Consider the following 26599-nt stretch of genomic DNA (forward strand, 5'->3'; position numbering starts at 1 on the left):
ATAAACCTTGTTTCTGTTTTACCGAGTACTCCTCCTTCTCTTCCTCCTCCTCTCCCCCCCGCCACATCTCCCCCCACCCTGTCAGTGTGGTGGCTGCAAAGAAAGGAAGGAAGGAAGGAAGGAAGGAAGGGAGAGGAAAGGAAACAAGCTCTCCTTACTTTTCTCCTCGCAGGGTGAAGAGAGAGAGCGAAGGAAAGGAAGGAAGGGCCCTTCAAGGTGGGAGGGAGGGAGGGAGGACTGAGGAGGGAAAGTGCCTCAGCAGTGGTGGCAAAAACCCATGAAACAGCGAAAATACCACAATATATATTTTAAATTAATATGTCTTGAAAAACCACAAAACAGTGAGTCTGCTAAAAGCAAACCGTGAAGTAGCAAGGGAACACTGTGTATATATATATATCTACACCCTTCCTGTGGACATCAGACTGGCACCCTCCCTTATGACATTCAGCAAGAGACTAAAGACGTGGTTGTTTGAGAAGGCGTTTGAATAAGTGCGGCAACAATTGGCAATGACGATAGGAACGGAACACGGAAAACGATATTTGGATTGTGGTTCAACGATGAGACGTTGCGAATGACTTATTGTAATTGTATTATTGATATTGATGTTGTTGTTTGATGTTGTTTTTAATATTGCTAGTTGATGTTAGCTTATGTTGCGAATTGCACCTTATTTTACATGTTGTACACCGCCGTGAGTCGCCCCAGGGCTGAGAACGGCGGTCTATAAGCACAGTAAATAAATAAATAATAAATAAATATATCTCGAAGGAGCAAAATAAAATCCTGAAATCTGTATGAGCCCTTATAAAGATTAGGTTAATGAAAATATCACTGTAACATCATTTTAGATTTTGTTGTATTTCCCCCCTCAAATTTGGAAGACCCAGGGTGAGTTTACACTGTAGAATTGTTGGATATGTTCATGCTAAAAGGCATGGAAGGGTTCAGGTCATTTGACCAGAGGATAAAATAATCTGTTTGAATGAGTTTGACCTTCCTCTTAAAGCACAACCTTAGCAGAGTAAAAACACAACGGGGTTTTTTTTCTTTCTGTGTCAGGAGCCACTTGAGAAACTTCAAGTCGCTCCTGGTGTGAGAGAATTGGCTGTCTGCAAGCATGTTGCCCAGGGGACGCCCGGATGTTTTAATGTCTTACCATCTTTGTGGGAAGCTTCTCTCATGTCCCCTGCATGGGGAGCTGGAGCTAACAGGGGGAGCTCATCCGCGGTCTCCCCAGATTCGAACCTGTGACCTGTCAGTCTTCAGTCCTGCCGGCACAAGGGTTTAACGCATTGTTATTCATAAAGAGAAACAGGGAGAGTTAAAGCTTACTAAATGATTCATTACAGCACCCCATTAAAAAAGCATGTAAAGGAATACACAGAAAACAAAAGAAACTCCACCTCAACTGCTTGATGTAATTAGAAGAGTTTACTCACAAAACTTGTGTAAAAAGGATCACACAGGTACAGCTTAACTTCATTGTAGATCATCAAAAAAAGTATAATCCAAAGTTAGATAGTGAAAGGATAGATATCTCTAGCTTCAGCAAAGGCCTAGAACAGGGGTTCTCAACCTTCCTAATGCTGTGACCCCTTAATACAGTTCCTCATGTTGTGGTGACGCCTAACCATAAGATTATTTTCGTTGCTACTTCACAACTATAACTTTCCTCCTGATGAATCGTAATGTAAATATCTGATATGCCGATGTATTTTCATTCACTGGACCAAATTTCGCACAAATAACCAATACGGCCAAATCTGAATAATGGTGGGGTTGAGGGGGATTGATTTTGTCATTTGGGAGTTGTAGTTGCTGGGATTTATAGTTCAGCTACAATCAAAGAGCATTTTGAACGCCACCAATTATGGAATCAAACAAACTTGGCACACAGGACTCTCATGACCAATTGAAAATACCGGCAGAGTTTGGTGGGCATTGACCTTGAGTTTTGGAGTTGTACTTCACCTACATCCAGAGGGCACTGTGATGGATCTGGACCAAACTTGGCACGAATACTCAATATGCCCAAATGCGAACACTGGTGGAGTTTGGGGGAAATAAACATTGACATTTGGGAGTTGTATTTGCTGGGATTTATAGTTCACCTACAATCAAAGAGCATTCTGAACCCCACCAACGATAGAATTGGGCCAAACTTCCCAGACAGAACCCATATGACCAACAGAAAATACTGTGTTTTCTGATGGTCTTTGGCGACCTCTCTGACATCCCTTGCGACCCTCCAAGGCAGTGGTTCTCAACCTGGGGTCCCCAGATGTTTTTGGCATACAACTCCCAGAAATCCCAGCCAGTTTACCAGCTGTTAGGATTTCTGGAAGTTGAAGGCCAAAAACATCTGGGGACCCCAGGTTGAGAACCACTGCTCCAAGGGGTCCCCATCCCGAGGTTGAGAATTGCTGGCCTAGAAGATCACTGCCATGCATAAATTCCAAGAGTAAAACCCAACCAAGTAAGAATAAAGACAAAGGAAGCACCTCTCCTTTTATAACCTTTTGACTTCAAAGACCTGCCTATGTGACAGACTGCACAACAACCTTTCTAGAAGATGCTCCAATTCTCATGCAATGTTAATTGGGGGTATCATCAAACTGACAGGGAAGGAAGTGAGGTAACACAGAAACATGAAGACAGGAGAATCATTTCAATGTGCACGCAAGATTGTTAGTTTCCCAACAAGAATGAATTCATTTTTTATTTTATGTCAAAAGCATTGCATAAATAAATATAAAACTGATAAAAATAGAAGGAGCACAGGCGGCTAAATATCTTTTGACCTAAAATGGGCAACAGCAACGGCATTGTCTGTAGCATCCAACAATTCTTCCTCTGTGCATGAGGCAGGACATAGTGGACAAACATTCAGATGCGGAGTTGTCTGTTCTGCTCCACAGTCACACAAGGTGTGGGATCCTTTTAGGTTGTGCCATTTTTCCAGGTTTATTTATTTATTTATTTATTTGGTTTACTTTTACCCCGCCCTTCTCACCCCGAAGGGGACTCAGGGCGGCTTACACATCCAAAGCACAATTCGATGCCCATAACATACAACAACAATAAAACAGAATAACGCAAATTAGCAAACAACAACAATACATTACATCTAAACCCGCTAAAACCAATAAAACCAATAAAATTTCATACAAACCGATACAAACCAATTCCTCCTTATTGCCGGTCAATGTTCGCTATCTCATAGTTCAGAGTTTCCTTCCACATTTATCAGTCCTGCCGGTCCTATTTGTCTGGTTGTCCTTCCTAGTTAGCAGATTGCCCGAAGGCCTGGTCCCACAACCACGTCTTTACCTTCCTCCTGAAGGACAGGAGTGATGTCGATGCCCTGATATCCACTGGGAGTGAGTTCCACAGGTTTGGGGCCACTACTGAGAAGGCCCTGCTCCTCGTCCACACCAGCCTCGCTTGGGAAAGCGGTGGAGTCGAGAGTAGGGCCCTCTCAGATGATCTTAAATTCCGTGGTGGGACATAGAGAGAGATACGTTCGGACAGATACACTGGACTGGAACTGTACAGGGTTTTGTAGGTCAAAACCAGCACCTTGAATTGGGCTCGGAACTGAACTGGCAGCCAGTGGAGCTGACACAGCAGAGGGGTGGTGTGCTCTCTGTATGTTGCCCCAGTGAGCAGCCTGGCTGCCGCTCGCTGGACCAGTTGAAGTTTCCGAACCGTCTTCAAGGGCAACCCCACGTAGAGCGCGTTGCAGTAGTCTATTCGGGATGTAACAAGAGCGTGGTTGCCTTTTGATCTGCCCACTCTGCTTCTGAGTCTGTTCAGGGACTTCCAAACACACAACTTCCAATGAATTCAGTTGGCGCAGTGGGTTAAACCCCTTTGCCGGCAAGACTGAAGACTGACAGGTCGCAGGTTCGAATCTGGGGAGAGGCGGATGAGCTCCCTCTATCAGCTCCAGCTCCTCATGCGGAGACATGAGAGAAGAATCCCACAAGGATGATAAAAATATCAATTCATCCAGGCGTTCCCTGGGCAACGTCCTTGCAGACAGCCAATTCTCTCACACCAGAAGCGACTTGCAGTTTCTCAAGTTGCTCCTGACACAACAACAACGACAACAAAAAGTTGGACACCATTTTAACTGCTATGGAAATCTGGTAACCCTACAAAAAACTGTTCAAGCTTCCATAGCATGAGCCTTGGAAATTGCAGTGGTGCCGAACTGCATTAATTCTACAGTGAAGTTGTGTGTTTAGGAGCAAATACAAAATATCATACTCATAGGATGTGGACCACTTGAGAAGATGTAAGTTGATCATCAACACTGATTCCCCTTTTCCCCAAAGTTCTGAACATTCTCACTAACGGCAATTGTCTTTTCCACCAGGCTAGATATAAATCCGAACCGTATTGTTACGACAGGAACTGGGTGACTCCCTCTCACCAGGATGCTCACTACACCATCAATTCGTTCTACTCACCAAGCCTCAGCTTTCTCCATATCGAGTCTGTTTCTAAAACTTTGAACTGCGAACAAAGCCAGGCAGTCCGCGTGCATTTTGTTCTGAATCCGGATGTCATCAAAGATGAGAAGATTGTGTTCCACTATTTGGTATGTCTGGATGGAGCAACGCTTTATTTTGTTGGCATGAGCTAGAGCAGGCATGGGCAAACTTTCTAACTTGGGGGCTGCATGCAAGGGCCATCCAGTCCAACCCCCTGCCATGCAGGAAGGCAAAACCGAAGCCTCTGTGGAAAAGCCTCCAGAGAAGCAGACTCCACCACACTCCCAGGCAGCCTATACCACAGCTCTTACTCTCAGGAAGTTCTTCCTAATCTTTTCCGTTGAATCTCTTTCCCTGCCATTTGAAACCATGGCTCCCTTGTGCCCTGGTCTCTAGAGCAGCAGACAGTCAGTTTCCCCCTCTCTCCTTCTCAATGGGACACGCTTCTAAATCTTGCAACATGGTTCTCATGTTCCCTCTCTACCCTCTCTTCTCCCAGCTAAAAATCCCCCAGGAAGAGGAAGGAAAATGGGAAGGAAGAAAGGAAGGAAGGAAGGGAAGGAAGGGAGGGAGGAAGACAGGAGGGAAGGGTGGAAGGGAATGGAGGGAGGGAGGGAGGGAGAAAAGAGAGAAGGAAGGAAAGACAAAAGGGAGAAAGGAAGGAAGGGAGGGATGGGGAGGAGGGAGGGAAGAGAAAGGAAGATGAAAGAGTTGAAGGAAAGGAAGGATAGAGAGAGGGAAAAAGAGGGATTAAAGTGTTAGAGACCCTAGATTGGGTCTTTTTAGGTCCAGTCGCGGGAGCACGGAAGGATGGAGACAGTCCCAATGAAAGATAAAAAAAAACAAGGTTTTATTTTATTTTCTTCATAAAGAAAGACAAACAGCCTGATAGCATTACGCAGATGCTATCCTTCAAGTGGCTGCCGTCCCCTCCCTTGAAATCTGCAAACTTTTATAGCCCTTTACAAACAGAGAGCTCAGGGAAAACACCTTTTATGAATAATAATTCTGACCTTTTTGATGGAAAAGTACCTTCTGTACATGCAGCCTCTGCGCTTCAAAAACAACATTTGAAGTTAACCACACACATCCTGTTTAAGAAGTATCTTCTAAATGTCACATCTTGTTTCTTCCGTGGTGCTCTGCAGAGAAAGGGTATATCTCTCTTTTGTTAATGTCATTCAAAGCCCTCTACTTAGTATTTGCAAATTTCGTTCAAAGACCCTTTCAAAAGGAAGGGAGGGAAGGAAGGAGAAAGGAAGGAAAGAAAGAGAGAAGGGATGGAGGAGAGGAGAAAGTGAAGGACTGAAGAAAGGATGGAAGGGAATGAAAGGAGGGAGGGAGGAAAGAGAGAAGGAAGGAAAGACAAAAGGGAGAAAGGAAGGGATGGAGGGAGGGATGGGGAGGAGGAAGGGAAGAGAAAGGAAGACGAAAGGGTTGAAGGAAAGGAAGGAAGGAGGGAGGGAGAAAGAGGGAGTAAAGGAAGGGAGGAAAGGAATGAGAAAGGAAGGAAAGAAAGTGAGAAGGAATGGAGGAGGGGAGAAAGTGAATAATCTATGACCAAAAAGGTGCCAATAGTGGGCAGCAGCCAAGTCTCTACCTGATATCAGCCTTCTGTGTCACCATCACGTTCATTATCAGTTTCCTTCCTCCCTGCAGGTGATGGCTAAAGGGAACATTGTGCATGATGGGATCTATGATCTGCCAGAGACAGAAAGAGAAGGTAAACATTTCCAATCCTCTTGTCACATTTGGCCCTTGGTTTACTTCTGGGATGCATTGCGGCTGGATTAATCTGGAAAATTACTTCATTGAGTGCATCTATTTCAGAAATAATCAACTTTGGCATCACTTTCACTGCCAAGGCTCAGCTATGGAATCTCAGGATTTGTAATGAGTGAAGCACCCACACACTTTGGCAGAAATGAGGAAACGACAACTCTCAAGATTCCATAAGTTTGACCCATGTTCATTAAAGTGGTGCTAGACTACTGTAATTCTATAGTGTAGACACACCCTTTATTTACCAAACAGCAGAATGACCTGCTTTATCATTTCCCCAGTTTGCACTCTTGGGACCTCTTCACATGGGGCTAAAACAGACCTATTTTGTCTCTTTTTGGCTGGGCCTGGACAGGGATTGCCGTGTGTCATCAGACAACGGAGCTCCCCACACGTTCCTCCTCTTTCCTCGTATGATGGGTGAAAGGGCTGTGAAGCAAAGCATGTTGCTGTCCTTGCTCCCATCTGATGGGGACAGAGTGCCAATCCACGAAAGGGCCGTGTGAAGAGGTCCCTGGTCATCTTGAGGGATGAAACTTAGCTGAAAGAGGGATCTTAGAATTCATGCCTTGTTTCTCTGCTTGAACATCTTTTTTAGCAGCCAAAGGGGTGTTCACTTTGGATTTGGCCATCAATGTTCATATGGCTCCCATTGCTCGCTTACTCGTGTACGCAATTCTGCCCAGTGGAGAACTTCTGGCTCATTCTGCAGATTTCACAGTTGAAAATTGCTTCTCAAACAAGGTAAGCTTGCCTAAGACAAGGTAAAATAAAAGCCCTGGCCCTGACCCACATAAAGCCACCAAGTTGAAGTCCCAACTATGCCAAGCTTCCCCCCATGGTTCATTCTCTAGTTTGCAAAAACCTGAATTGTCCAAATGTTGAGTTACCCTGTTTCTGGATTTTTACTCCTTTTTGGGGGGTGGGGTATTAAACATTTTGACACCGGGGTATCTTCTCGCCTTGTTTCATCAGGTCCCCGAGATAAATCCACAGATAGCTCCCCGGTTAGGGCCCCCCCTCCTGGTTTGTACCAATTCGAGACCCCATCTGCCCCAGTTGTCCCCACACAATCAGCCACACTTTCCCGCCCAAGAACACTTCCCCTGTTCAGCCCACTCAGTTCCCCCGCTGGTTCCTTGTCCACTTTAACATCGGAAGCATCTCCACCTGAAACCCAAGGGAGACTATTCTCCAGCCTTACTTCTTCTGAGAGCTGACTAGCCACAGATTCCAACCATGTAGTGGGGGAGGGGGGACCGGAGGGGGGGGCACCATTCAAGTTGTGTGGGGGAGGAGATGTGCTGGTCACCAACGTCCCAGGGAGAAGCGCAACAGAGTTCTTGCGACCCTGGAGAAGGTAGGAAGTGGTAGGCCCCATGGCAGTCCCCTTGGTCCTGCTGATTAATGCCAGATCTGTCAATGGTAAGACCGCAGCCATTCAGGACTTGATCCTGGATGAGAGGGCGGATCTGGCTTGCATTACTGAGACCTGATTGGATGAGCTGGGGGGAGTAAATCTCACTCAGCTGTGTCCACCGGGTTTCGGAGTGCATCAGCAGGCCAGACAAGGGGGCGGGGAGGAGGGGTCGCAGTTGTCTTTCGGCAATCCATCGCCGTGACCAGATGTGCTGTTCCGCAAGCACCTGGGTTTGAGTGTGTCCACCTGAAGGTGGGGAACCGTGACAGTGTGGGGTTTCTGCTGGTGTACCGCCCACCCCGTGACCCAGCAGTTTCCTTGTCTGAGCTTGCAGAGATGGTTTCCAATTCGGCCTTGGCCTCCCAGTGCCTGGTGGTGCTGGGCCCGCTTTGCCGTCTGTCTCCATGGGCCCAGCCTGCTTTCCTGCCTTCAGGATGCGGCCTTGCCACATCCGGGGGGGGGGGGGGGAGGCAGGTAGCTGGCAAATGTTGTCCCCTGACCTTAAGTCTGACTCTCCATTTCTAAGCTGAAGAACCGGTGTTGTCCATAGACACCTCCAAGGTCATGTGGCCGGCATGACTGCATGGAGAGCCGTTACCTTCCCGCCGGAGCGGTATCTATTGATCTACTCACATTTGCATGTTTTCAAACTGCTAGGTTTATATTTATTATAAACTGCTAAGTTTATATTTTTTAAATGGTTCTTCATTTTAATTATTGTATTATTTAAAGTGTTTTTTGCACTACAAATAAGATATGTGCAGCATGCATAGGAATTCATTCATGCTTTTTTTTCCAAATCATTATCCAGCCCTCCAACAGATTGAGGGACTGTGACCCGGCCCTCTGTTCAAAAAGTTTGAGGACTCCTGTTCTAGGTCACCAGACTGGGCCACAGCAACACGTGGCAGGGGACGGCTAGTACTTAATAAAATAAGGCATCCCTTGAAAATAAACCATAGTGTGTTTAAATATAAGACAGTGTCTTCTTTTTGAGGAAACACGATACTATCTACCACTTCATCACATTGAAGCAGGGAAGTGTTCGGTAGAGTATGTTTATAGTAGTGCTCCGTCATACTCCGTTTAGAAATGAAATTGATTATTATCTCACATTCATCACAAGAAAAGGTGGTTGCAGCAGGGAACCAGTGAGAGTGGCAGCCTCTTTGGGCTACCCCAAATCCTTTAGGGAGCTGCATACAGCCCATGGGCCATATGTTGTCCAGATCTGGTGTAAATGCACCCAGGGAGAAAGCAGTGTTTCTCAACTTTCCTAATGCTGTGACCCCTTAATACAGTTCCTCATGTTGTGGTGACCCCCAACCATAACATTATTTTTGTTGCTGCTTCATAACTGTAATTTGGCTACTGTTATGAATCGTGACATAAATATCCGATATGCAGGATGTATGTTCGTTCACTGGACCAAACTGGGCACAAATACTCAATATGCCCAAATGTGAACATTGCTGGAGTTTGGGGAAAATAGACCTTGACATTTGGGAGTTCTAGTTGCTGGGATTTATAGTTCACCTACAACCAAAGAGCATTCTGAACCCCACCAATGATAGAATTGGGCCAAATTTCCCACACAAACCTCCATGCCTTGAAGGGACTCACTGGAGCGAGCCTCCCTCGCACACTCTCACTTGCCCACAGGTGCATGCCACACTGCCATAGACTGGGCATCCCTGCTCTCCCCTTCCTCACAGCAGTCTCAGAAACAGCCCTTCCCTTGGCTGAGAGGCCAGCCAATCATAGTGGAGGAGGGCTTTTGGTGGGAGGATTTGCTGTCTGTTCCCAAAAAGGAAGAGAAGGACAGGTAGAGAGTCTTCAGCCTTCTCTGCCAAAGGAGTTTCTAAGACCATCAGAAATATATGTTTTCTGGTGGTCTTTGGCAACCCCTCTGAAACCCCTTTGCCCCCACCCCCAGGGTCCCGACCCCCAGGCTGAGAAACACTGCATTATAATGTAAGGGATCACGGGTTTAGGGTGCGGGGTCCCTTTTCTAAGAAATCCACAGAGTCCAATAGGTTCAGGTAAGATACCGTTTATTCAAGTCGATCAGCATGAGGTGAACAGACAACACTTCTGTTAGTGCTTCCACAGACTGCCGCCCCTCCTCTGTTTTTGCTGACCTTTATACTCATAGAATCATAGAATCAAAGAGCTGGAAGAGACCTCATAGGCCATCCAGTCCAACACCCTGCCAAGAAGCAGGAATATTGCATTCAAATCACCCCTGACAGATGGCCATCCAGCCTCTGTTTAAATGCTTCCAAAGAAGGAGCCTCCACCACACTCCGGGGTAGAGAGTTCCACTGTTGAACAGCTCTCACAGTCAGGAAGTTCAGATGGAATCTCCTTTCTTGTAGTTTGAAGCCATTGTTCAGCATCCTAGTCTCCAGGGAAGCAGAAAACAAGCTTGCTCCCTCCTCTCTGTGGCTTCCTCTCACATATTTATACATGGCTATCATATCTCCTCTCAGCCTTCTCTTCTTCAGGCTAAACATGCCCAGCTCCTTATGCCGCTCCTCATAGGGTTTGTTCTCCAGACCCTGGATCATTTTAGTCGCCCTCCTCTGGACACATTCCAGCTTGTCAATATCTCTCTTGAATTGTGGTGCCCAGAATTGGACACAATATTCCAGGTGTGGTCTAACCAAAGCGGAATAGAGGGGTAGCATTACTTCCCTGAACCCAGACACTATGCTCCTATTGATGCAGGCCAAAATCCCATTGGCTTTTTTTGCCACCACATCACATTGTTGGCTCATGTTTAACTTGTTGTCCACGAGGACTCCAAGATCTTTTTCACACGTATTGCTCTCGAGCCAGGCATTGTCCCCCATTCTGTATCTTTGCATTTCATTTTTCCTGCCAAAGTGGAGTATCTTGCATTTGTCACTGTTGAACTTCATTTTGTTAGCTTTGGCCCATCTCTCTAATCTGTCAAGATCGTTTTGAATCCTGCTCCTGTCCTCTGGAGTATTGGCTATCCCTCCCAATTTGGTGTCGTCTGCAAACTTGATGATCGTGCCTTCTAGCCCTTCATCTAAGTCATTAATAAAGATGTTGAACAAGACGGGCCCAGGACCGAACCCTGCAGCACTCCACTTGTCACTTCTTTCCAAGATGAAGAGGAAGCATTGGTGAGCACCCTCTGGGTTCGTCCATTTAAACAATTACAGATCCACCTCACTGTAGTTTTGCCTAGCCCACATTGGACTAGTTTCCTTGCCAGAAGGTCATGGGGGACCTTGTCGAAGGCCTTACTGAAATCCAGGTACGCTACATCCACGGCATTCCCCGCATCTACCCAGCTTGCAACTCTATCGAAAAAAGAGATCAGACTAGTCTGGCATGACTTGTTTTTGATAAATCCATGTTGACTATTAGCAATGACCGCATTTGTTTCTAAGTGTTTGCAGACCACTTCCTTAACAATCTTTTCCAGAATCTTGCCTGGTATCGACGTGAGGCTGACTGGACGGTAGTTGTTTGGGTCATCCTTTTTTCCCTTCTTGAAGATTGGGACCACATTGGCCCTCCTCCAATCTGCTGGAACTTCTCCCGTTCTCCAAGAACTCTCAAAGATGATTGCCATTGGTTCAGAAATGACTTCCGCTAGTTCCTTCAATATTCTTGGGTGTAGTTGATCTGGCCCCGGGGACTTGAACTCATTTAGAGCGGCCAGGTATTCCTGAATGACTTGTTTCCCAATTTGGGGTTGGATGTCCTCCAATCCCTCATCCACTCCATCTTGCTGAGGTTGAAGATGATTTTCTTTTTGCAGACACTCAGCAGTTAATTTTAAAATGAGCCTTGCCTCAAACAAAACAGGCACTCAGCAGTTAATTTTAAACACACACTAGATTCCTAGTGCCCCCTAAGACAAAGCTTACCTGAAGCAGAAAGAAACAGAATGGCTTCTTGCTTACTCAACTCCTGTGGGAGAATAACTTTTGGTCATGGAAAGTACTCTCTTTCCAGCCCCCCTCCTTTGACCTTTTGATGGAAAGTACCTTCTTGCACCTGCAGACTTTGCACTTAACCACAATCTTTGCGCTTAACCACAACCCAACTTCTTATGTAAGCTCGAACTTTGTATGACCTCTACATGTCACCTCTTGTTTTAAAACATTTTCTTCCATATTGCTCCTTTTTTTTTTACAGAGAAAGGGTACATTTCTAATGTTTGTTTACTAAAGGCTTTAGCCATTGTTAATTTCACTCAAAGACCCTTTCAATAGGAACAGAAAGGTTTTGAGGCTCTTCCAGGTTTGTCTAAAGAAATGTAATCTCTTTAGACAAGACTCTGTGCAGTCTTTTTGATCACATTGAGCCATGGCAGTTAAAGTGATATCAAACTGCATTCATTCTACAGTCTGTCTGCCTCATCGCACAGATTATTTAGGGCTGCTGTACCTATAAAGGACTTTCTCTTTATCCCGCCCCTGCTTTCCTCTCTCTTTTCTTTACAGGTGAAGCTGTGGTTCTCAGATTCCGTGGGCCTGCCTGCCAGCAAAACTCAGCTCCACCTCGCAGCCTCTGAAGGTTCCTTGTGTGCCGTCCATGCTGTGGATAAGAGTGTCTACATCCTGAAGCCCGAGGCTGAACTCTCTCCTCAGACGGTGAGGAGGCGATAAGTCACACGGCAGAATCCAGAAGAATCTATCAGGGGATTTCATGTAATGCCATATTCCTCTTTCTTTTCTTAGGTCTATAACTTGCTGCCTCTAAAGAAACTTGAAGGTTATAGTTACGAGCGCTGGACGGTGGAAGATCCGGACACCACCAAATGCATCCCCAGCAAAACAATTGTTGTGGATGGTATCCGCTACCGCCCTGAAGTTCACTTATATAACTCAGGGGACTCCTATAAAGTGTTTCAGGTGAGCTCTAGAATAAGAGGCCACAAGGGCCATTCAGTCATAGAATCATAGAATCAAAGAGTTGGAAGAGACCTCATGGGCCATCCAGTCCAACCCCCTGTCAAGAAGCAGGAATATTGCATTCAAATCACCCCTGACAGATGGCCATCCAGCCTCTGTTTAAAAGCTTCCAAAGAAGGAGCCTCCACCACACTCCGGGGCAGAGAGTTCCACTGCTGAACGGCTCTCGCAGTCAGGAAGTTCTTCCTCATGTTCAGATGGAATCTCCTTTCTTGTAGTTTGAAGCCATTGTTCCTTGTCCTAATCTCCAGGGCAGCAGAAAACAAGCTTGCTCCCTCCTCCCTGTGGCTTCCTCTCACATATTTATACATGGCTATCATATCCCCTCTCAGCCTTCTCTTCTTCAGGCTAAACATGCCCAGCTCCTTAAGCCGCTCCTCGTAGGGCTTGTTCTCCAGACCCTTTATCATTTTAGTCACTCCTCTGGACACATTCCAGCTTGTCAATATCTCTCTTGAATTGTGGTGCCCAGAATTGGACACAATACTCCAGGTGTGGTCTAACCAAAGCAGAATAGAGGGGTAGCATGACTTCCCTGGACCTAGACACTATGCTCCTATTGATGCAGGCCAAAATCCCATTGGCTTTTTTTGCCGCCACATCAAAGCAATCAAAGCAGTCCCAATCAAAGCAGTCCTGACAGATGGCCATCTCCAATTCACGTCCAAACTCTGTATCTTTCCCTTGACTTTCTTTAATGCCGGGCTAAACTGCATTGTCTTACAATGTCCCAATTCTTGATTTTTGCAGAAATTTGGCTTGAAAATTTTTACAAACACCAAGATCCACAAGCCCAGAATTTGCCAAGAATACAGTCCACAGGCTGAATTTTACACTGAAAGTAAGTATGTGAGCCGGAATAGTGGGGTAGAATTAACTAGATGAGCCTTTACTTTGATCTGGAAGAGTTCTTCTTGGGATCAGAAAAAAATAATTCACATGGCCAATGGAATACCCATTGCCTTCTTCAGTGTGTGATGTATTCATGCCCTAATATTCTCTTTTGAACAAGTAGCCCTAACACGGGGATGCCCATAGGTGGGGGGACACATGTGGCCCCCCAAATACATTGTGTGTGTATGTGTGTGTTCTGGAACAGCTGTTCCAGGAGCTCCAATTTTATTTGCTTTGAACTAAAAGTTTGTTTGGAATCCCAGGCTTGGGATTTTGCAGCAGGGTGGCTTCCTGTTATAGTTTGCAGTCATAGGGCAAGCCCCCTGTCCATCTTCATTTAGCTTTGGTTCCACCCCTTTTCCTGGGTTTTGGGAAGAGAGAGGAACCATTTTAGTCAGTCACTCACAAGGAAGCCAGCCTATCAAATCAGTTTGTCCCGTAGGAAAGGCTTCATTCCTCAAGACCATCCGGGGTCTTAACTGACTATCCAGTTCCAGGGAAATGGAAGGAAAAGGTCCCAAAGGCTCTGGCTGAGAGCTCACAGCCTCTCAGCCTCACAGCACCAGAGGGGAAAACAGACCTGAAGTTCCCACTAGACAGCATCGTAGAACCACGGAATTCCAGCTGCTATATCTTCAAGCCTCAGCCGGTAAGGTCTGCTCGATACCCAGACGCACGTGGATTTCGGTAGCAGCACCCACACTGACTAGGCATAGATAGAAAGCGGCCTGGGAGGGATTATAAAGAGTTCTTCCTTATGCTGAAATGGTACAGTTAAACCAAGTCAGTGCCAGTCTCTTGAAGACTAGAATAAAGCCTTGAAGTGTTTGAAGATTTCTTCCTTAATAAAGACTTTGTTGTACTTTTAAAGAACTCTAAAGCCCATTACTTCTGGAAGTCTCTAACAATCTCTCTTCGGGCACCTCAGCTTCCCACTGGGTTTAAACTGTGCATCCTGTAGAATAAAGACATTGTGTACAGGCCCAGTGGCGACAGAACAGTGTGTGAGGGAAATCCGTTGCCCAATGTTCCTGCTATAATTGGTGGTGAAGTGGGGAAGCTGGAGTGGGAAAAGTGCAACCCACAGGATGGATGGAACTGCTGGACCTCATGTTTGTGGACTCTGAAGTTTTCCGACAGTCTCTCCAAAGACCCCAATCCCTATTTTCAGCTTCCAATGGCTAATAGTGATCCCTATTGAAATGTGTCAAGCAGAGTTTCTCAGCTCAGATCTCCAAGTAATATTAAAGTACTGTCTATTTCAGTGGTTCCCAACCTGTGGCCTGTGGACCACCAATGGTTCGCAAGAACTAAAATATGGTCTGCAGCCTCATTGCAACGAGAGCAACTAGTCTCGCGAAACTCTCTTATAGCGCCGAGGCTTATTAAAAATAGTTTTCTGTGGGCGAGCAGATGGAGACTACTGTGTGGCATATGTTATGTATCAGAAACTAGAGCTTATGTGGTCTATCCAATGCAATTTTCTGAATCAGTGCCCCAAATAACTAAACCAAATCTTTGTAGACACTGTCTCTGTTTGCAGAAACGTCGTTTTCTGTCTAAGCTCTCATTATCAGCTCTCTTTGAGCTCTCATTATTTTCTGCACCTGACGAATGATCTTCATACAGTTATTCTGAGAAAGGCTGTGAAGGGCCCCTCTCAAGAATGGGGCCTTGGGAATCTTCCTCTTGTTATCACTCTTTTGCTGTAGATGAACTGGTCATCTCAGCCTCTGAATATTTTGCCTCTGTTTTAGTAACTTTGCTTTCTGCCCAAGCTTTCATTATCTTCTCCCTCATTAACTCCTGTACCTGACAGATCATCTTATAGCAGTTATTCTGAGAAAGGCTGTGAAGGGCCCCTCTCAAGAATGCGGTCTTGGGAATCTTCCTCTTCCTGAAACAGCCCAGGTCTCTCCTCTGACCTTAACACAGGCCCAAGCACACTCTCATCCCCAAAACCACCATCAGGAACATCATCCCCATTCCCATCATGAACATCAGCATTAACATGAACCACAGACACAATCACAGGCTGAACAAGCTGACATACAACAGCCAGATTGTTTGTAAAGATTGACTAAACACACTCCTTATGCAAAAATGAATCATCCCATATATCAGTGGTTCTCAACCTTCCTAATGTTGTGACCCCTTAATACAGTTCCTCATGTTGTGATGACCCCCAACCATAACCTTATTTTAGTTTCTACTTCATAACTGTTAATTTTGCTGCTATTGTGAATCGTCATGTAGATATCTGATATGCAGGATGTATTTTCATTCACGGGATCAAATTTGGCACAAATACCTGATACACCCCAATTTTGAATACTGATGGGGTTGGGGTGGGTTGATTTTGTCATTTTGGAGTTGTATTTGCTGGGATTTATAGTTCACCTGCAATCAAAGAGCATTATGAACTCCACCACTGATGAAATTGAACCAAACTTGGAACACAGAATTCCCATGACCAACAGAAAATACTGGAAGGGCAAACCCTTGAGTTTTGGAGTTGTAGTTCACCTACATCTAGAGAGCACTGTGGACTCAAACAATGATGGATCTAGACCAAACTTGGCACGAATACTCAATATGCCCAAACGTGAACACGGGTGGAGTTTAGGGAAAATAGACCTTGACATTTGGGAATTGTAGTTGCTGGGATTTATAATTCACCTACAATCAAAGAGCATTCTGAACTCCACCAACAATAGAATTGGGTCAAACTTCCTGCACGGAACCCCCATGACCAACAGAAAATACTGGAGGGATTTGGGTAGAGTTGACAGTGATTTAGAGGAAATGTAGTTCACCTACTACCTAGTATGTTCCTAAGAGCATCAGAAGTATGTGTTTTCTGATGGTCTTTGGTGACCCCTTTCACACTCCCTCATGACACATCCTAGAGTCCAGACCCCCAGGTTGAGAAATGCTGCTATATGTGTGTGTATATATATATGTGTATGTATGATCCATCCATGCATATGTATGTATGTATGTGTACACACACACACACGTGTAACAATAAAAGCAAAAGCTTCCTTAAGGTGAACTGTTGGAGGCTCTCTAAGAAATCGTTGTGGATCCCACTATGGGAGAAATGAAGCATGCTGTATCCGCTGCATTGTTGGGATTTGATTATTCACAGATTTGATCAAAATGTTTGGCAATTTCTCCATCCTCCAGTGTGATTCTATGGACACTTTCCTCTCGTTATGCTGGAGGATCTATAGGAATCTCTAGGTCCTTGAATGTGATTCTCTGGTCAGTGTCCAGCAGAGGTTTAATACACAATTATGCTGGAAGACCTAGACCAGTAGTTCTCAACCTGGGGTCCCCAAATGTTTTTGGCCTACAACTCCCAGAAATCCCAGCCAGTTTACCAGCTGTTAGGATTTCTGGGAGTTGAAGGCCTAAAACATCTGGGGACCCCAGGTTGAGAACCACTGACCTAGACATTCCTAGAGAGATGTACTCTCAGATTTAAAAACTATAGATGTTTCTTTATTTTCAGTTTTCCACTTTCACTGTATCTCTTAGCTTCAAGCAGAAGTTATGCAGCACCCGGTGTAGCAAGACGACCACCATCTGCAAAAGCAAGACTTGCTTCTTCACACCATTATGATGATGACATGGACCATTTAGAGTCAGGGGGAAGTCCTCAACAAGTTAGACGCTTCTTTCCTGAGACGTGGTTATGGGATCTTTATACAGTAGGGTAAGTAGTGACTAGTTATGTTTGATTTGGGGGGGGGGGGGGGGGACTCAGTGGAAATGTATATGTCAACATGCAGAGATGCCTTTTCCCACAAACAAACAAACAAACAAGCAGTCAGCCTTATATACTGGCTGGTTTAGGGATTTGATTATTCACAGATTTGATTAAAACATTATCTCCAGGAATCTTGAGGTCCTTCAGTGCAATTCTATGGTCAGCTTCAAGCAGAAGTTGACTACAGAGTCATGGTGGGGGGCCTAGACATTCCTAGAAATATGTTCTCTTGTAAAAAGAAATACATAGCAATGTTTTAATTAATGGTTTTCCATTTTTCATGGAGTCTTGTGTTGTGCTACATATCCCCAGTGAATGTGGAGTATTGACTCTGTGTGTGTGTGTTTGTGTGTGTGTGTGTGTGAGAGAGAGAGGTATTATCCCATAGAATCATAGAATCATAGAATCATAGAATCATAGAGTTGGAAGAGACCTCATGGGCCATCCAGTCCAACCCCCTGCCAAGAAGCAGGAATATTGCATTCAAATCACCCCTGACAAATGGCCATCCAGCCTCTGCTTAAAAGCTTCCAAAGAAGGAGCCTCCACCACACTCCGGGGCAGAGAGTTCCACTGCTGAACGGCTCTCACAGTCAGGAAGTTCTTCCTAATGTTCAGATGGAATCTCCTCTCTTGTAGTTTGAAGCCATTGTTCCGCGTCCTAGTCTCCAAGGAAGCAGAAAACAAGCTTGCTCCCTCCTCCCTGTGGCTTCCTCTCACATATTTATACATGGCTATCATATCTCCTCTCAGCCTTCTCTTCTTCAGGCTAAACATGCCCAGTTCCCTAAGCCGCTCCTCATAGGGCTTGTTCTCCAGACCCTTGATCATTTTAGTCGCCCTCCTCTGGACACTTTCCAGCTTGTCAACATCTCTCTTGAATTGTGGTGCCCAGAATTGGACACAGTATTCCAGATGTGGTCTAACCAAAGCAGAATAGAGGGGTAGCATTACTTCCTTAGATCTAGACACTATGCTCCTATTGATGCAGGCCAAAATCCCATTGGCTTTTTTTGCCGCCACATCACATTGTTGGCTCATGTTTAACTTGTTGTCCACGAGGACTCCAAGATCTTTTTCACACGTACTGCTCTCGAGCCAGGTGTCCCCCATTCTGTATCTTTGCATTTCATTTTTTCTGCCAAAGTGGAGTATCTTGCATTTGTCACTGTTGAACTTCATTTTGTTAGTTTTGGCCCATCTCTCTAATCTGTCAAGATCGTTTTGAATTCTGCTCCTGTCCTCTGGACTATTGGCTATCCCTCCCAATTTGGTGTCATCTGCAAACTTGATGATCATGCCTTCTAGCCCTTCATCTAAGTCATTAATAAAGATGTTGAACAGGACCGGGCCCAGGACGGAACCCTGCGGCACTCCACTCGTCACTTCTTTCCAAGATGAAGAGGAAGCATTAGTGAGCACTCTCTGTGTTCGTCCACTTAACCAATTACAGATCCACCTCACCGTAGTTTTGCCTAGCCCACATTGGACTAGTTTCCTTGCCAGAAGGTCATGGGGGACCTTGTCGAAGGCCTTACTGAAATCCAGGTACGCTACATCCACGGCATTCCCCGCATCTACCCAGCTTGTAGCTCTATCGAAGAAAGAGATCAGATTAGTCTGGCATGACTTGTTTTTGATAAATCCATGTTGACTATTAGCGATGACTGCATTTGTTTCTAAGTGTTTGCAGACCACTTCCTTAACAATCTTTTCCAGAATCTTGCCCGGTATCGACGTGAGGCTGACCGGACGGTAGTTGTTTGGGTCGTCCTTTTTTCCCTTCTTGAAGATTGGGACCACATTGGCCCTCCTCCAATCTGCTGGAACTTCTCCCGTTCTCCAAGAACTCTCAAAGATGGTTGCCAATGGTTCCGAAATGACTTCCGCTAGTTCCTTTAATACTCTGGGGTGTAGTTGATCTGGCCCTGGGGACTTGAACTCATTAAGAGCGGCCAGGTGTTCCTGGACGACTTCTTTCCCAATTTGGGGTTGGATGTCCTCCAATCCCTCATCCACTCCATCTTGCTGAGGTTGAAGACTCTCTTTTTGTGAGAAGATCCTCGTCAGCAAAACGTCTTTCTCTAAGAACAATTCCAAGGACCAGATCTCTGTTTTCTATATAGCAGAACCTGACTCCCTGTACAAAATCTAAGATTCCAAATTCTTCACACATTCCAAAATTCCCTTGAGAAAGAAGCCCCAAAGTGACCAGACTACTCCCTTGCAAATCTGCCACTCTCCAAATACACCATCTCTCTCCTTCCCATGGAGCAGAGCATGGTGGGTGAACCAGACTCCTCTGGTCTGACACAATTTGAGCATTATTAGACGGAGTCTTTTATAGGAATATTCTGCTGATGTCGTCCCAAAGTTGTCTTCCATCCTGGATCCATTCAGTTTCCTGCAAAGATGCTGACTCTTCCTGATTGGTGTTGACAAACACAAGGCTTGTGTTGACTTCCTTATTTACACAAGGAATGTTGTAAACATTTCTCTTAACTTGAAAGAACCATTGTCATAGTTCTTATCACAGTTTACTTTTTCAGTTCTCATTAGCAACTTTTGATTACAGTCATGAAAGCAGGTAGTTAGTCATTGCAGGCCTTAATATTATATAGGTGTGTCCAAAATTATTAACTCCATTCATACATCCTCCCATTCTTCCATTCATACCCACATATCATTAAATTCACATTTATGAAATGTACACATTAAATTTTTGTGACATATTATTATTATTTCTTCTATTTCCTTTTATTCTATCCACTGTAGAGAACTTTAATGTCAAAACTTGTATTACATTAAGCCATCTCAATTCTTCCAAGAAGTATTACTATTATTATTAAATGTATTTATATCCCGCATTTCTTAAAAGAGACTCTAACTGGTTAACCACCTCAGTTTTCGCTTTTGCAGCCGAAAAAGGCAGAAGTTGATGCGTTTTCCTAATTTTATTTTGTTTTTATTTTTGTTTGTTAATCACTCAGATACACACACATGCAGATTGTATCTTGGACAGTCAATGAAGGTTAAATTAGCCAAACTGGGTATGCGCCTTAGAGTCTAATGCTTACCTTTTTTAGATAAATTACCTCTCCAATGGCGCTCCGTGCAGTCATGCCAGCCTTGGAGGTGTCTATGGATAACGTTGGCTCTTTGACTTAGAAATGGAGATGAGCACCAATCCCCTAGACTCGGACACGACTGGACTTAATGTCAGGGGAAAATCTTTACCTTTACCTACCTCTCCAAAATAAAGGATGCACATTATAGTAATTTTAATGCTGAGCCAAAACAAAAGGGGAAGCTGCTTCAGGAGCTGTATCTGGAGCTCCTCGTTGACGGATATCATCTCTAATGTAATTGTCTATCATTTTGGCTCCCAAACTTGTCCTCATCTTACACATGAGGTTAACTTGCACTTGAGTCCATACAGTACATTTGTTATGGCACTGAAAGATATACGTGCTTTATTTACATCCTGTCTGGATTATCGCCACTTACTCCATGTGGGGCTGTCTCTGAAGAGTGCTCAGAAATTATTCTGATTAGTTTTGAAGCACATCATAATACACCATCTCACATTCACTATTTCCATGTCCCTATTTGCAACCAAGAAGGCATTCAACACATACGGCGGCAAAGACATTTCTATTCTCCACCAATGTCACATATAAGCATCTGGAGTAGCCACGAGCACTAAGAAGTCATTTATTTCTTTGAGAGCTTGATCCTTTTTGTGTTCTTGTCAGACTCCTATGTCTTTTTAGTTTCTATGCTGCCAGTCCATTTCCAAGCACAATTCAAAGTGCTGGTCTTGGGCTATAAAGCCCTGTATGGTTCCGGCCCAGCTTATTTGTCTGCACGTATCTCCCTCTACGTTCGCTTTGGAATTTAAGATGGTCCGAGGAGGCCCTGCTCTCGGTCCCACCCTCTTTGCAAGTGTGTTTGGCAGGGATGAGGGACAGGGCCGTCTTGGTAATCCTCCCCGCCGCCTGTGGAATTCTCTCCCTAGCAAGATTAGGCCGGCTCCATCCCTCCTCCGTTTTAGAAAGAAGCTCAAAACGTGGTTTTGGATCAGGCCTTTGGACAGTAGGTTCGGCAGTAATCATAACGTTGGGATTTTGACTATAACAGGCTTTGGATTGGGTCATCAGTTGCTAAATCAGACTTTGATTCGGCTACATGATAATATTAATCATAGAATCATAGAATCAAAGAGTTGGAAGAGACCTCATGGGCCATCCAGTCCAACCCCCTGCCAAGAAGCAGGAATATTGCATTCAAATCACCCCTGACAAATGGCCATCCAGCCTCTGCTTAAAAGCTTCTAAAGAAGGAGCCTCCACCACACTCCGGGGCAGAGAGTTCCACTGCTGAACGGCTCTCACAGTCAGGAAGTTCTTCCTAATGTTCAGATGGAATCTCCTCTCTTGTAGTTTGAAGCCATTGTTCCGCGTCCTAGTCTCCAAGGAAGCAGAAAACAAGCTTGCTCCCTCCTCCCTGTGGCTTCCTCTCACATATTTATACATGGCTATCATATCTCCTCTCAGCCTTCTCTTCTTCAGGCTAAACATGCCCAGCTCCTTAAGCCGCTCCTCATAGGGCTTGTTCTCCAGACCCTTGATCATTTTAGTCGCCCTCCTCTGGACACATTCCAGCTTGTCAATATCTCTCTTGAATTGTGGTACCCAGAATTGGACACAATATTCCAGATGTGGTCTGGAATATGTTTTAAATTGATGGATGCTCCTTCTCTGGAGGCTTTTAAAGAGAGGCTGGATGGCCATCTGTCGGGGATGCTCTGAATGCAATTTTCCTGCTTCTTGGCAGGGGGTTGGTCTGGATGGCCCATGAGGTCTCTTCCAACTCTAGGATTCTATGATTCGATGATTCAGCTGGTCCAAAGAGTTGCAGCCGGATTGCTCACTGGGGCTTGCTGCAGGGAGCAGACAACCCCCCTGTTGCAACACCTCCACTGGCTGCCAGTCTGTTTCCAGGCACAATTCAAAGTGCTGGTTATGACCTTTAAAGCCCTAGACAGTTCAGGTCTAGGCTATTTATTTATTATTTTATTTATTTCTGCTACTTATACCCTGCCCTTCTCACCCCCAAGGGGGGACTCAGGGTGGCTTACAAAAAGAAGGCACAATTCGATGCCCTTATCCAAATACATACATATATAAAACAATTACAATAATTAAACAATTAACAGATTAAAAACATCAATATATAACGCAATAGCACAACAATAAACAGTCTCATGGTCAGTGTTTCGAGTTCCATAGGTCCAATAGGTTTCGTCATTATTTGCCCATCATTATGGTCTTTCTTTTTAGCTGCCAGAGTTTCCAAAAACCTGGTCCCACATCCAAGTTTTCAGCTTTTTCCTGAATGAGAGAAGGGAAGTCGCTGATCTGATCTCCCCGGGGAGTGAGTTCCACAGGTGGGGGGCCACTACCGAGAAGGCCCTGCTCCTCGTCCCCGCCAGTCTCACTTGTGATAAAGGCGGGGTCGAGAGCAGGGCCTCCCCAGAAGATCTTAGACTCCGAGGTGGGATGTAGAGGGAGATCCATTCGGATTTGACTGACTATACGAACCTGCCCGGGCCCTGAGAGCTTCAGGAGAGGCCCTTTTCTTGGTCCCACTTCCATCTCAAGCTCAATTGGTGGGAATGAGAGAGCGGCCTTCCTTCTCATTGGCAAATGTCCCTCAACTCTAGAACTCCCTTCTTCCCAGGGAGGCCAGAAAGACCCCCTCCCTGCTGTTCTTCCAGCGGCAGGCTAAAACCTTTTTATTCAGGTAGGCTTTTAAAGAAGGAGGTTTTTAAGAGCGTCAGGGAGTGCTGTAGTTTTAGCTCTGAATTAGTTTTAAGGATTTTAACTGCTTATTCATAATATTTAATTATATTTCTCTGTAATAAATATAATTAAAAATATTAAGAATATTTAATTGTTTAATACTATTGTAATGTTTTTGTATTCTTGGGTTTCAAATTGTGTCAAATTGATTGTTCTGTAAGCTGCTTTTAGTCTTGTTTGTAGAAAGAAAAAGCAGGGAATGAAATATACATACTGTATATACTCGCGTATAAGCCTAGTTTTTCAGCCCCCTTTTTAGGCTGAAAAAGTCCCCCTTGGCTTATACTGAAGTCAAAGTTATTTATTATTTTACTCTATTATTATTATTATTATTATTATTATTATTATTATTTTCATTTCTTTTATTATTTTATTCTATTTATTATTATTACATTTATCCTTTTACTCTATTATTATACATTTATTATTTTACTGTATAATTGTTGGTATTGCTACATTCATTATTTTACTCTTTTTATTATTGTTGTTATTAATACATTTATTATGTTACTCTCTTTATTATAATTGGAAGGATACGTAAGCACATTTACATTGAAGAAGGTAAATAATAATTTAGTCAGATGTATTGTCGAAGGCTTTCATGGCTGGAATCACTGGGTTGTTGTAGGTTTTTTCGAGCTATATGACCATGGGCAAGATGGATGGATGGCATCCTTGAAGTGACTGGACTGACCTTGAAGGAGCTGGGGGTGGTGACGGCCGACAGGGAGCTCTGGCATGGGCTGGTCCGTGAGGTCACGAAGAGTCGGAGACGACTGAACGAATGAACAACAACAACAACATGACCATGGAGAGAATGCCTCTAGAACATGGCCATATAGCCCGAAAAAACCTACAACAACCCAATTTAGTCAGAGTTGGACAGTCTTATCTTAGGTTCTTGTGGGTTTTTTCGGGCTATAGAGCCATGTTCTAGAGGCATTTCTCCTGACATTTCGCCTGCATCTACGGCAAGTATCCTCTGAGGATGCTTGCCATAGATGCAGGCGAAACGTCAGGAGAAATGCCTCTAGAACATGGCTCTATAGCCCGAAAAAACCCACAAGAACCTAGTGATTCCAGCCATGAAAGCCTTCGACAGTCTTATCTTAAATTACCATTTTTGTAAATATTCAAAAATATATAACCTACTGATTCCTCAATTAATGTAATTTAATTGGTATCTTTTTTTTTGCAATTTACTAGTAGCTGCTGCATTTCCCACTCTTATATTCCACAGACTTATACTTGAGTCAATCCGTTTTCTCATTTTTTTTGTGGTAAAATTAGGTGCCTCGGTTTATATTTGGGTCGGCTTATATTCGAGTACATATGGGTAATTTAAAAAAACAAACACTTTTTTTACTTTCTTGTGATCTACAACAGACTAGGTGCTACCGAGACCTCCGTCCCCGTCACCATTCCGGACACCATCACAGAATGGAAAGCAGGGGCTTTATGCATGTCAGCAGAGAAAGGCTTTGGCCTCGCCAGTCCCGTTACCCTCAACGCTTTCAAGCCTTTCTTCACTGATACCACCTTGCCCTATTCAGTGGTGCGGGGTGAAACATTCCTTGTGAAAGTCACCGTCTTCACATACTTACAGCAATGCATGCGGGTGAGGAACGCACTTGGTCAATTCCCTGCTTCTCTTGGTTCTTGATTCCTAAACTTATGGGGAAAGGCAATCTTTTGAGTATTTGAGGGGCTTGTCTGCCTTTCTGGACTTGGCACATTTTGCCAGTGAGTCCTACACTCTTGCAAACACATTTATTTATTTATTTATTTATTTATTTATTTATTTATTTACAGTTCTTATATTCCGCCCTTCTCACCCCGCAGGGGACTCAGGGCGGATTACAGTCAACACATATATGGCAAACATTCAATGCCAGTTTGACAAATAACATTTAACAGACAAATACACCGAGGCTATTTAACTTTTTTCTGGCCGCCAGGGGAGCTGCTGCTTTTCATCGTCCATCAACGACACCAATGAACTTCTTCCGCATTCCACATTACCCGGAGTCCGCTTTCTTTATGGCCTCATAAATTAGTTAAATTTAGCCTCCCACACAAGGTGGTACCTTATTTTCCTACTTGACAGATGCAACTGTCTTTCAGGTTGCAAAGGTCGACAACGGGCTACACAATGGCTGGACACCCACTCCAGCCCGGGCTGGCTTCGAACTCATGACCTTTTGGTCAGAGTGATCTTAATGCAGCTGACACTCAGCCAGCTGCGCCACAATCCCGGTGCAACACAGTCGCTTCTGATGGAAAATGACAGGGGAAAAATGAACAGGCAGCCACAGGATTTACTGTGGAGACACACTCTAATGTGACGAGGTCGACGTGAATGCCTACAGGACAGCCCCAACTTTGGGAGGTGGGAGCAGAAACATGCAGCATACCTTCTTCCCAAACAGGCCTTCTATCCACTTCCATGAGACGGGGATACTGTTTCAATATTCACTTGGCAGTGTCAGTTTCATTTATTTATTTATTTATTTAAAACATTTCTATTCCGCCCTTCTCACCCTGAAGGGGACTCAGGGCGGAGCACAGCATATACACAGCAAACATTCAATGGCGGGACACAAATTCACATATAATACACAAACATTAAAAAACATTTATCAAAATATGAAAAAAAAACGTCCTAGTCATCCACCTCAAATCTAATATTTTGGCATGGTCATCTTTCCTATTGCCGCTTTATTGCCTTGTCCCGAAAGCTTGGTCCCACAGCCAATTTTTTACCATCCTTCTAAAGGACAGGAGGGAGGGGGCCGACCTGATCTCACCAGGAAGGGAATTTCATAGCCGGGGAGCAATCACCGAGAAGGCCCTGTCTCTCGTCCCCACCAATCGTGCCTGTGACAATGGCGGGACGGAAAGCAGGGCCTCCCCGGAGGATCTTAATCTCTGTGATGGTTCATATCAGGAGATGAATTTGGACAGGTAATTTGGGCCAGGGCCAGTTTAAGAGATGGGGAAGTGGTACAAGTGGTCAGCAGTCCTGCCAGTACAAGGAGCTCCCGGTGACGCAGTGGGTTAAACCCCTGTGCCGGCAGGGCTGAAAACCGACAGGTCGCAGGTTTGAATCTGGCGAGAGTGTGGATGAGCTCCCTCTATCAGCTCCAGCTCCTCATGCGGGGACATGAGAGAAGCCTCCCATAAGGATGGTAAAACATCAAAAAAACAAACCCAACAACATCCGGGCGTCCCCTGGGCAACGTCCTTGCAGATGGCCAATTCTCTCACACCAGAAGCGACTTGCCACTCCTGACATGACAAAAAAAAAAAAAAAGAGTACAAGGGTTTAACCCATTGTGCCACCGGGGCTCCATGTTCCCATTGAAAGCACAGGAGTGCTGTCTCCTCTTTCACCTGGTTAG

General features: G+C 44.7%; 1 protein-coding gene across 1 annotated transcript in view; it reads left to right on the top strand.

The window, feature by feature from the left end:
* The window catches only part of LOC132765744 (alpha-2-macroglobulin-like), a 93992-nt gene that overhangs the window by 36509 nt on the left and 30884 nt on the right, over positions 1-26599 (top strand). The window contains exons 12-19 of the mRNA XM_067465075.1: positions 4388-4612; positions 6165-6228; positions 6886-7031; positions 12195-12344; positions 12432-12605; positions 13416-13506; positions 17103-17280; positions 24585-24816. Of these exons, the coding sequence (XP_067321176.1) occupies positions 4388-4612; positions 6165-6228; positions 6886-7031; positions 12195-12344; positions 12432-12605; positions 13416-13506; positions 17103-17280; positions 24585-24816 (1260 nt within the window). The remainder of the gene's footprint in view (positions 1-4387; positions 4613-6164; positions 6229-6885; positions 7032-12194; positions 12345-12431; positions 12606-13415; positions 13507-17102; positions 17281-24584; positions 24817-26599) is intronic.

The sequence above is a fragment of the Anolis sagrei genome, chromosome 2, assembly GCF_037176765.1.
Source record: "Anolis sagrei isolate rAnoSag1 chromosome 2, rAnoSag1.mat, whole genome shotgun sequence".
NCBI lineage: Eukaryota > Metazoa > Chordata > Lepidosauria > Squamata > Dactyloidae > Anolis > Anolis sagrei.